At 36.1% G+C, this 12,597-nt stretch overlaps 1 protein-coding gene across 1 annotated transcript; it reads right to left on the bottom strand.

Moving 5' to 3' along the window:
* Nucleotides 1-10,745: 10,745 nt before the first annotated feature.
* Nucleotides 10,746-12,358, bottom strand: LOC111385698 (extensin-like). Its single transcript, XM_023010122.1, has one exon. It carries the CDS (start codon nt 12,263-12,265, stop codon nt 11,006-11,008), a length of 1,260 nt encoding a protein of 419 aa, XP_022865890.1. The 5' UTR covers nt 12,266-12,358; the 3' UTR covers nt 10,746-11,005.
* Between the last annotated feature and the right edge of the window lie 239 nt (nt 12,359-12,597).

Below are 12,597 nucleotides of genomic sequence, written 5' to 3'. Positions count from 1 at the left end.
TTGAATTGTTTTAAAAATGAGTTTTAAATTGGGTTTGACCCAGAATTTAAAAAATTTATTTAAAATTTGACGACTTTTATATTTTTGTTAAAATTAGATTTTAACTTAAATATTTAGTTTGACCCTTAATTGAATTTTATTTTGTTAGGGAATTTTGTCATAAATTAAAATATTAATTCAATTTTATTAGAGCTGGACTCTAATATTACATTAATTAAAATTTGTTTTGAATTAGCACCACTTCCCAATGCAAATTAGAACTTAGAGTATGACTCTAGTTTAATAATTAATTAAAATTCGATTTTGATTAAATTACTTTGCCCAATAGTTATGGAATTAGAGTTGGACTCTAATTCGGGATTTAGTTAAAATTTTATTTTAATTAAATAGGCCCGTCGATTAAATTAATTAATTAATATGATTAATTAATTGTTTAATTATCTCGATCCCAAAATTTTGAATTAGTTTAGACGACTATAATTGCTAGATTTATGGGATATTGCATATAATATTAGATATTATACATAGGAAACATTTATGTGATGAATGCTTATGGATGATTATGAACTCGACCATATGGATGTGTTGAATGGTTGATTTACTTCTTATTGTTGTAGTGGGCCTGCGAGCTCTTTATTATATTGGACCTGCGAGTCCATTATTATTGTTATTATTATGGGCCTGCGAGTCCGATTTCTTTTAGGCCTGCGTGCCAACTAGTATAGGATACATATTGCAAGTTCGGCTAATTGGAGACTCAAGAAGAGGTGGACACCATGGAGATGGTATATTGGTATTGATCCAATGCTGTACCCCTTAGGAATTGACCAACTAGTTTTCCTTTTGGTTCGGAAAAACTAGATAGAACAAGTCCATAATCATCCATACTATTACTTATATATATATATATATATATATATATAATTACTTGATGAGACCATTGCACATTAAATCTCTCGTTAAAAAAAAATATTAAGTTAGTATTATTTGTCTTCTATCATTATAGTGAAAAACAAGAGTCCTAAATCGACCTTAGCTTGTTGAGTACACTTAAGGCTGGTCTATTAGGGATATGTTTGACACTATGAAATATTTGATACTTCTGAATGATGGGTTTGACTTAACTAAAGTTTATCTTTTGTTGGGTACACTCAAGGAGATAAGTTTTAAAGGCATGTTAAGCTAACACATAAGTTGTATGAAGACAAAAGAGTTGTCAGCTTAATGATCTGGGAGTTGTATGGAGATACAATTGATAATAATATCTATCCAAATGCTTTATTACGATTTGTTGAGTACACTCAAGATCTCGATACAACGAATGGGATCCCAGCCCACTGGGAATCAAGTATGGATTCAAATAATTTATGTATGAGGGTCATGAATTTATTTTAAACAGTGGGAGCACGTTTAATTAAAGTCCATATTGAATTTATGCACATGCATTATAATACATATTAATTCTATGTTTTTCGTCATTTACAGTTTTTTGAATCACGAGTAGTCATATGAATTTGAGAGGCATACTGGATGCTAACAAATTGACCGGACCAAATTTTCTTGATTGGCACCGCAATTTGAGAATCGTTCTCAGGCATGAGAAAATTGGATATGTCCTTAAGCAGTCTTTTCCAGTGGTGCCTATTGAAAATTCCACCTAGGAAGAGGTGACTGCTTACAACAAACACAGTGATGACGATAACACTGCAGCATGTGTGATGCTTGCAGCTATGTCACCTGAGTTGCAGAAGCAACATGAAGGTATGTATGCTTACACTATGATTTTTCATCTCAAGAAGTGGTATGATGAACAATCTCGTGTGGAGAGGTATGAGACCTCTAAACAACTATATCGGTGCAAAATGGCAGAGGGATCATCAGTCAGTGCTCATGTGCTGAAAATGATTGGTTTCATTGAAAAACTGAGTTCATTGGGTTTTATCATGGATCATGAACTAAGTATTGACTTGGTTCTGCAATCTCTGCCAGATAGTTATTCACAGTTCATTATGAACTTTAATATGAATAAGATCGAATGCACACTCCCTAAGTTGCTTAATATGCTTAAAACTGTGGAGCCCAATGTCAAGGCTAGCACTGGGCATGTCTTAGCTATTCATTCCTCCAAGGGAACTAAGAGGAAAATCAAAGGAAGTTTTAAGAAAACATCCAAAAAGGTTAAGGGCAATAACAAAGCAGTCAAAGCAGGCAAGGACAATACCAAATCTGATGACCCATGCTATCACTGTGGAGTGAAAGGTCATTGGAAGAGGAACTGCAAGACTTACCTCACAAGCTTGAAGGGAAAGAAGTCTTCTGAAGCTTCTACTTCAGGTATTTTTGTTATTAAGGTTAATATGTCTACTTCATTAGCTTATTGGGTATTAGATACCGAATGTGGATCTCATATTTGTATAAATATGCAGGGACTAAAGAGAAGTAGACCACTGCAGAAAAGAGAAGTTGACCTGCGCGTGGGAAATGGAGCAAGAGTTGCTGCATTAGCTGTAGGGACATACTTCTTACCACTGCCTTCAGGCTTAGTATTAGAATTAGAAAATTGCTATTTTGTTCCCGCCATTACTAAGAACATTATTTCTATTTCGTGTTTAGACATGAATGGTTTTTCAATTAATGTTAAGAACAATCATTGTTCGTTTTATAAAGATGAGATCTTTTATGGTTGTGGTGTGTTGCAAAATAAAATTTATATTCTTGATATTGAGTCGTCTATTATGAATATAGAAAATAAAAGGCATAAAAGTGATAATCTAAATAATACATACCTTTGGCATTGCAGATTGGGTCATATTAACGACAAACGCATTTCTAAGTTACATAAAGATGGATACTTAGGGTCAACTGATTTTGAATCATTTGACAGATGCGAGTCGTGCCTGTTAGGCAAAATGACCAAGTTCCCTTTTACTGGAAAAGGAGAAAGAACCACAGAACTGCTGGGACTAATACATACTGATGTATGTAGACCCATGTCAATAACTGCCAGAGGTGGTTTCTCTTACTTCATCACATTCATTGATGATCATTCTAGATATGGTTATGTGTATCTGATGAAATTCAAGCATGAAGCACTTGAAAAGTTCAAGGAATTCAAACTTGAAGTAGAGAAACAAACTGGTAAAAATATACTCACGCTGAGATCAGATCGAGGTGGAGAATATTTAAAGGGAGAATTTTTAGATTATCTTAAAGAGAATAGGATTCTCTCGCAGTGGACTCCGCCATATACACCGCAACATAATGGTGTATCTGAACGGAGGAATCGCACTTTGTTAGACATGGTGCGATCTATGATGAGCCATGCAAACATCCCAAAATCATTTTGGGGTCATGCAATAATTGCTGCGTGCTACACACTTAATCGTGTCCCATCTAAATCGGTCGACAAAACTCCATACGAGCTATGGAGAGGAAAAAGACCAAACTTATCTCATATGAAAGTTTGGGGCTATGACGCTTATGTAAAGCGAAATGAATAAGATAAGTTTGAGGCTAAATTTGACAAATGTGTATTTGTGGGATATCCAAAAAAGACAATTGGATACAAATTTTATAATCCCGTTGAGAAGAAGGTGTTTATCTCAAGGCATGTCATATTCCTAGAGAAAGAGTTTATTCTAGGAGAGGGTAGTGGAAGGAAACTAGAACTTGAAGAAATTCAAGAATCCACAGATATTGTTGACCAATTAGATGAACTTGAGTCTGATCCTACACCTGTTGATGGACAGACTCTTGATCAGGATGTAGAGAACCCTGAGGACACTCCAGCTTAGCGTAAATCAAGTAGGATCATTCGACCTCCCAGAAGGTACGAATTCACGATTACTAATCAAGTATTATTAGTCGAGGATGATGAACCTACAAATTACGCAAAAGCAAAGTCAAGCGTTGATTCGAAAAGATGGCAAGATGCCATGGAATCCGAAATGGACTCAATGTATGAGAACAAAGTTCGGACCTTGGTCGACCTTCCAGGTGGGATAAAATTGATAGGTTGTAAATGAGTTTACAAGAAAAAGGTCGATATGGATGGAAACGTCCACACATACAAAGCAAGGCTAGTAGCGAAGGATTACACACAAAGACAAGGTATTGACTTTGATGAAACCTTTTCGCCTGTAGCCATGCTAAAGTCCATTCGAATTTTGCTTGCAATAGCTGCATACCATGATTATGAGATATGGCAAATGGATGTCAAAACTGCTTTCCTTAATGGAAACTTACAAGAGGAGGTGTACATGACACAGCCTGAAGGTTTTGAGTCCAAAGGAGCCAACAAAGTATGTAAGCTAAATCGATCCATTTATGGATTAAAGCAAGCCTCTAGGAGCTGGAATCTTCGTTTTGATGAAACAATCAAAAGGTTTGATTTTATCAAAAATGAAGATGAACCGTGTGTTTATAAGAAAACAAGTGGGAGCGCGGTCGTATTCCTGATATTATATGTCGATGAAATATTATTAATGGGAAACGACATCCCAATGCTTCAATCGGTAAAATTATGGTTGTCAAAAAATTTCTCTATGAAAGATATGAGAAAAGTAGCGTATATCTTGGGAATCAAGATCTATAGAGATAGATGTAAAAGATTACTAGGCTTGTCCCAATCTTCGTACATAGATAAAATTTTGAGAAGATTTAATATGGAAGAGTCTAAAAGAGGATTATGTCCCATGTCGCATGGGATTTACCTCTCAAGAGATATGTGTCCTAAAACATATGATGAAAGGAGTCGCATGGATAAGATTCCTTATGCTTCGGCGATAGGATCTATCATGTATGCGATGCTATGTACAAGACCAGATGTTTCGTATGCTTTAAGTGTTACGAGCAAGTTTCAAGCAAGCCCTGGTGAGAAACACTGGACAGCGGTTAAGAACATTCTTAAGTACTTGAGAAGGACTAAAGATGTGTTCTTGATCTATGGAGGAAATGAACTGAAAATTCATGGGTATACTGATGCTAGTTTTCAAATTGACAAAGATGATAGCAAGTCTCAGTCAGGATATATGTTTACTCTCAACAATGGAGCGGTTAGTTGGAAAAGTTCCAAACAGGAGATAACCGCTGATTCAACAACAGAAGCCGAGTACATAGCTGATTCTGAAGCAGCAAAGGAAGCTGTGTGGATCAAGAAGTTCATTAATGAACTTGGAGTCATTCCTAGCATTGTTGATCCCATACCTTTGTATTGTGATAACAATGGAGACATCTCACAAGCGAAGGAACCGAGGTCTCATCAACGATCCAAACATGTGCTAAGGCGATATCATCTCATCAGGGAGATTATACAAAGGAATGACGTAACGATAGAGCGAGTTCCCACAGATGATAAAATTGCAGATCCACTGACAAAGCCGTTGTTACAACAGAAACATGATAGTCATGTGGATGCTTATGGTATTAGATACGTGAGTGATTGGATCTAGTGCAAGTGGGAGTTTGTAAGTGTTATGCCCTAGATCCAATCGATTTAGGTTGTAAACGCTTTTAATATGTTTAATGCATTTGATTTTGACGAGATCTATTATTTATTTAAATTAATTTTGTGATAAATAATATTAAATAATAGAATCCGAAGATCCAATTTTAGGTTATCTGTTAATCACAAGGAATTGTGATTGTGAGATACAAATTACATATAATTGGATCTTGAATAAATCGTGGTCGTAAGTAATAACGAGATACGGATATCGTTAATACAGTTAGACCATCACGTGTGGCATTCTTACTTGTGAAGTAAGTAGCTGATCTCACGAACTAAAGTGTGGTGACACTTAAATGAACACGTGGATGTTTTGTTATAGAACAAAATATTGGAGACCCGCTAAGAGATTCCACATGGATAACTATCTGAGTATCAGTGGTTAATCTCTAACGTTCGGTAGTGGAATTGGTCCTTTGACTTGAGGTCGTCATGGTACCTTATATGAGGACAGTCATACTTTAGCGGTGTTGGATATTGTTCTAAAAAGGGCCGCTAATACGACATCGTTCGGGTACGTCAAGAATCGTATGAAGGTTGTGATTGATCAATAAAGGATTCGTCGCTTTTAGATAGTAGGAGATTATGATCTGCGTTTCATTCAATTAAGTTGATGAAATCCTTGGCCAAGGTGTACTCATAAGTCGAAAAGGAGTTTTCGATTTATATTGACTTAATAGTGGAGTGAAAGATATGATCGATGATCGAGATTGACACAATTTCATATCTCGTAATTGATCGGATCATATTAACGAAGGGATTATAGTTTCACGGTAAACGAACGAATTTGGTTTTGTCATACCACGTGACATTTCCCGTCACATGTATTGCCCTGACACATTGCTCGATGTCAATCAGGAACGACGAGTGTGAATTGACGATAAATTAAAAGGGTGTTTTAATTTATCAATTTTGATTAGATCAAAATAATATTTCACGTCGTTAGGTATCATGGTCGGGAACCTAATGGGTCGCACACAAAAGAGAATTGGAAGATTGCAAATTGCCAATTGGTTAATTTAACAATCGTTGGATAAATTAATTAATTGAATTTGTTAATTATATTCTCGAATTAATTAATTGGATTAATTAATTCACGGATCGGGTTTAATTAATTGGATTAATTAAATATTGGACCGGACCGGGCCGGGTCAGTTTGGATTTATATAAATACATAGCTAGGGTTTGAGGTCCATAAGGTTTTCATTATTCTTGCTGGCACAAGAGAAAACCCTAGCAGTTGCAGTCTATTCTCTGTGTGGATTTCATTGGAGGCTGGACAATTGGACAGCTGTGGGTGGCAGTTCAAGCTGCTGGAAAGGAATAACGCGAAGGAGTTTGCAAATTAAAAGAAAAAGTATATTTCTTATCACAGTTTTTATCTAAATACAAAGCTGAATCCTGAATGGGAATTGAAATTTGTTAAATTTCACTGTACATGTTTAAGTAAATTCCCAACACCAACATCTGTGGCAGCATCCGTCACCATACCGTCCACATATCCTGTATCCGTCATCTATTCTGACCCTGAGTCATTGCCCATTGCTCTCCGTAAAGGTACACGAACTTTTGTAACTAGACATCCTATAAGCCACTATGTTACTTTTGATTCGTTGTCACCTTCTTTTTCTTGTTTCATATCTCAGCTTTCTAGCATATTTATACCTAAGACAGTGATAGAAGATTTATCTGATCTTGAGTGGTAAAAGGCTATGGAATTGGAAGTGGCAGCCTTGTATGAAAATAAAACTTGGGAACTCGTCCCGTTATCGGCTGACATACTTCATGTTGGTAAAAAATGGGTCTTTGTTCTGAAATTCAATCCCGATGGAACTATTGATTGATTGAAAGCTTGATTCATTGTTAAAGGTTACACAGAGACCTATGGCATTGATTATGATGAAACATTCTCTCCAGTTGCTAAGATCTTCTAGTCGGGTTTTGATTTCTATCGCTGCTAACCTTAATTGGCCTTTGTTTCAACTGGACATTAAAAATGCATTCCTTTTATATGGAGAAACCACATGGGTTTATTGCTCAGGGGAAGTACTAGAACTATGTTTGTAAGTTGAAAAAGACTCTATATGGGTTAAAACAATCACCAAGGGCATGGTTTGAGAAGTTTTCTGAAGAGGTTTTAGAATTTGGTCTTCAGAGGTATCAGATAGATTACTCGATATTTCATCTACAAACTGGTACAGGTTATGTTATCCTGATAGTTTATGTAGATGATATTGTAATCACTAGTGATGATGCAGATGAGATTGTCTAATTGAAGCAGTTTCTACAAAAATATTTTCAACCCAAACATTTGGGCAAGCTCCGATACTTTTTGGGTATTGAAGTCGCTAGGTCACGAGCATGTATCAATTTATCTCAAAGAAAATATGTACTTAATCTGTTAGATATTTCCTATGCAGTGAGCGTCGTTAGTCAGTTCTTGGATGCTCCTCGAGTTCGACATTGGGAAGCTGCGATACGTATTATTCGATTCTTGAAAAAAGCTCCAGGTCTTGGATTATTGTACAAATCGAATGGGCATATCAAAATAGAAGGGTTTACAGATGCAGATTGGGTGGGGTCTTCGTCAGATAGACAATCCACTACCAATTTTTGTACTTTTCTCGGAGGTAATCTTGTCTCTTGGAAAAGTAAGAAATAAACTGTAGTAGCAAGATCAAGTGCAGAAGCAGAATATAGGGCAATGGCTTATACAGTTAGTGAGTTGACATGATAGCAGCACTTTCTTCAAGAAATCAATTTCTCACCTTCCACTCCTATTCCAATATTTTGTGATAATCAGGCTACTTTACATATTGCGTCCAAGCCAGTCTTTCATAAAATGACTAAACATATTGAAGTTAATTGTCACTTTATCCGAGACAAAATAGTAAGTGGTGATATGTGTACACCATTTGTGAAGATAGGAGACCAACTTGCTGATATGTTTACAAAGTCGTTGAATGGTAATCATTGAAGTTTCTTTTTTCCAAGCTAGGCTTATATGATATATATGCTCCAATTTGAGGGTGAGTGTTAAGGAAGTAAATCACGTAAGCTAGGCAAGAGTATAACTAGAGTTTATTATATTTCCATAATTACCAAGTTTCCATATGTGTATATACTCTCGTTTTTCCTATATAATAAAAGAAGATGAGAGGGAAGAATATAACCTTCTTTTCTATTGCTTATACAAAATTCTCACATAAACTTGAACTCAGGGAATTTAGAGGGCACACTTAGCATTTTCACATTGGAAGTTGGCCAAATAATTAAAAAATAAATAAATAAAATCAACAATGCTAACAGCGACTTGTGCTAAATTTCCCTGTACAGGGGGAATAACCGGTTTCGAAACTTTCTATCGTGCTAATAATGTGTTATGAAAATGGAGAAAAAGAAAAGAGAAAATAAAAGTTTACAGACGTATGTGTATTATAGTTAGAACCAAAGTCCCATATTTATAAGAAATGATTAGGGATACAATGATAATAATTTTTAAAGTTTCGAGATATAATTAACATTCACTAATAAACTTATCATTTACAACAGATTTGACTTATTTGATATATGCTATTTTTTTTTTTTTGCTAAAACGTAATTTTAAATCGAACAAGATCGAAAAAAGTGATTTGAATTCATTTGATTCAGAAATTGAAATGGTTTGGTTTTTTGAAAAAATTCCAAACTATTTTTAGTGGTTTGATTTGAAAATTTGTCACAAATATCCAAATCTAACCGTTTAGTAGGAGTTAATTCTAAAAGATTTTTCTTGATCATCAAAGATTAGTTGCTATTTTCTAGGGACTGATAAGGTGGTTTCCTCGTCAACACATCACTTGCTAATTTCTAAGAACTGATAAGGTGATTTCCTCTACACATCCTTCATTAGATAGATATACGAGTGTAAGTTCAGATGCCATGCTTCATCACAAGTCTTAGGCGGATGAGTCTGTCTATTACGCGGTGACACACGAAGATCAAGGAATGACAAGAAGGGAAAAATCGATGACAGATAGACAATGGCCTTCGCGTGACAAGACGACGAATGTGTTGCTGTTAGATCCTACAATGGCCTTCATCATGTTTTGATTTTTTGATTCTTTGATTTTTTTTTATTTATTATTATTATTTTTTTTAACAATTAATGTCATGTGCCGAACATCAAGGTCACAATAAATTCCACTAAAATTGTCCAGTATCGTGACGATGAAAAAGGAAAATAATCATTGGATTATACTGCTTGAACAGGGCCACATGTGCCTAGTTCCAACAAGGGGGCTAAGTGGTGCCCCCGGCCTGTTCAAGTAGCAAGTTCCATAATCATTACTGAAATATGTTGCCATCAATGATGTGGAAACATGTGGTATTACATACTCCACAATTGATGTGGCAAAATCAATGGGCTACATATCTCTTGCCCATAGATCAGTTCTGTATATATTGGATAGAGAACAATAAAATGTAATCTATTTAATGTTTGTTGCATATTTCCATCATATATATTTTTACAACCATAGTTAGTAATGCAAAATAATTAATAATTTTAAGATTTATCAGAATGTGACATTAAGAGTGTGTTTGATTGACATGGAAAATATTATCTAGAAAAGAAAATATTTTCCATCTTTTGTGGAAAATAAAAACCACCTCTACCCAAGGAAAATATTTTCCTTAAAAACAAGGAAAATTAGGCATATTTTCAAAAGTTGGAAAATGTTTTCCATGGAAAAAATAGCAATCAAACACTCCAAGTAGAAATTTCGACGGAAAACTGATATTTTCTATAGAAAATAAATGTAATCAAACACACTCTAATAGTAGTTACTATCAATTGTACCGTAATTATTTTTCCTTAACACTTTGGATGTTTAAAATGGCTAAAAGTTGTTGATTCAATGGGGTGACCTGCAATTAGATCGTTCGAATATCACCATAAAAGCTACATTGTGCATGTACTAAATGGTGAATAAGTGTACGGTTTCTTTAAAACGAATCCCCATGCCTCATATCAGCTGCCCTTTATACACAACCTTGTCACTCGTGATAGTTCGAATATCAGCATAAAAGCAACATTTTTTATTCTTTTCCAAAAGTTATGTACTGTATTGGAATTTCTTCAAGATTTATTGAGATATTTGTATTAGGTAACATCAATCAAACAAATGCAGGTTACCATCAAAGGAAAAAAAAATGGATATGTATTTAACAATACCACAACCAGTAGACTCGTTCTAGCTATTGCTCAATAAATCTCAGTTTTATTAAATCCCAAATCATGCATATCTTTTGTTTTCCACTAAATTAAACACTAGAACTGAATTGGAAGTTGGAGAATTAGAATACATGCCCTTTAATTTCAATAACTCATTCAGTAATCTAGTTTTATTACATGGCATATTTCAGAATGAAACACAAAAAGCTGATACGCTGTAAAGCATGGAAGTGAAACCATCCATTTTTCGATTTTACTTTTTTATTTTGCTTTGTGATTAGTTATTATGCTTTGTGATCCTTGAAGTGAATTCCGTTGCCTTCATTAGCCTTCCTGTTGATAGAAAGATGGACTCCTGGATTTTGATGAGTGAAAGAACTATTGAAGAAAATGGAATTGTTTACTCCCTGAACGTTGCTGTTCACATAAGCTGTCGTTGGTGGTGATTGCATAGCCATTGCCTTCTTATTTTTCTCCTTGTTTGATCTTCCTTCTTCATGGCTGCTAGATTTTTCGCCTTCGGGTTTTGCAAGATTTCCATTCTTGTGAAGGCTTTGAGGGTTGGTTATAGAATGATTTTTGTTGCGGGAAGGACTCAATTCCATTACAGCTCCTTGGTTATCTCCTGCAAGTGTTATCATACTCATACCCAACTTTTCAGAATCAGATGTCTTCTTGTTAGGAACTTTTGCTTTTGGTGATTCTTTCCATCCACTGTAAGCAATGCTACTGTTATGGGAATTTGATTGCATCAGCTTTGGAAATTTTTCAATGGTTTCTTGAACCAGGACGTCTTTTTGGTCCACTTTAGTAGGTATCTCTGATTCGCGCTTGCTGTCTAACTTTAATTGAGAGGGAGGCAGTGTGAATGGAGATGGAGGGGGAGCCACCGGCTTCGGTTTAGGAGATTGGACTGGAGTTTTTTCCATTGCTTGGACTGTTTTTGGAGATGATTCTGGAGCCGCAGTTACAACTGGTTTAGGCACTGGAGACGCTTGCATTGAAGAGGATGGAGATTGAGTTTTCGTTTTAGGAGATTCGCGAATTGGAGAAGATGGAACTCTAACATTTGTGCTAGTTGGTAATGGTTCTTTTGGGATAGGAGAATTTGACTTTGTATTGATGATTGGGGATTTTGTCGTTGAAGAAATAGTGGTCTCCCGAGGTGGCGATGGAGCCGAAGGCTTTGGTGAAGGGGCTACAGTTGGGGGTGCCGAAATTGGAGACCTTCTTGGGGTAGAAGGTGCAGGCACTGGTGGTGTAACAGGGGACCTCCGTGGAGATCTAATCGGCGAAGGTGGTGCAGCAGCAGGAGGGGCTGTTGGCGGTGCAGCTGGTGGAGGCGGAGGAGTAGGCTCCCGAGACTGACTTATCTGAGCCACCGCAGATGGGGTCCTCCCCAGCTGACCAAATGGTGCCCGTGGCCGTGGGGTTTGGGTTGGAGGTGGTGCGGGAGTGGTTGTTGGCTGCGCAATTGGGGCTGCAGGTGCAGCTCGAGCCATAAAAGGCAAACGAGCCCATGCTGGACGAGGTTGTTGTGACATTGTACTGCGAATTTATCTTTACCAACGAAGATATGTTATCGGTACAATGATGAAATGTCTGATGCGTACTCTTAAATATATATAGTCCCAACAAAACTTGAATAAGAGAAAGAAATTGAAGAAAGGTATCAGATTCAGAAATAAAAGTTCCTCAGTTACGGTTGGTATTGCCTCTTGGAGGGGTCATTCAAGAGTAAAGTGCACTAATTTTTTAACCCATATTCAATCTCTTCAGCTTCACACATGTTCCTGTTAGTACTAATAGAAATCACAACTTTCTTTAACATAAATTACTTGTCAAGATTCTTACTTGAAAGAAGAATTCCAAGATC

This window comes from Olea europaea, chromosome 3, assembly GCF_002742605.1.
Source record: "Olea europaea var. sylvestris chromosome 3, O_europaea_v1, whole genome shotgun sequence".
Taxonomy (NCBI): domain Eukaryota; kingdom Viridiplantae; phylum Streptophyta; class Magnoliopsida; order Lamiales; family Oleaceae; genus Olea; species Olea europaea.
The sequence above is the reverse complement of the archived record's forward strand: the minus strand, read 5'-3'. Positions and strand labels throughout refer to the sequence as shown.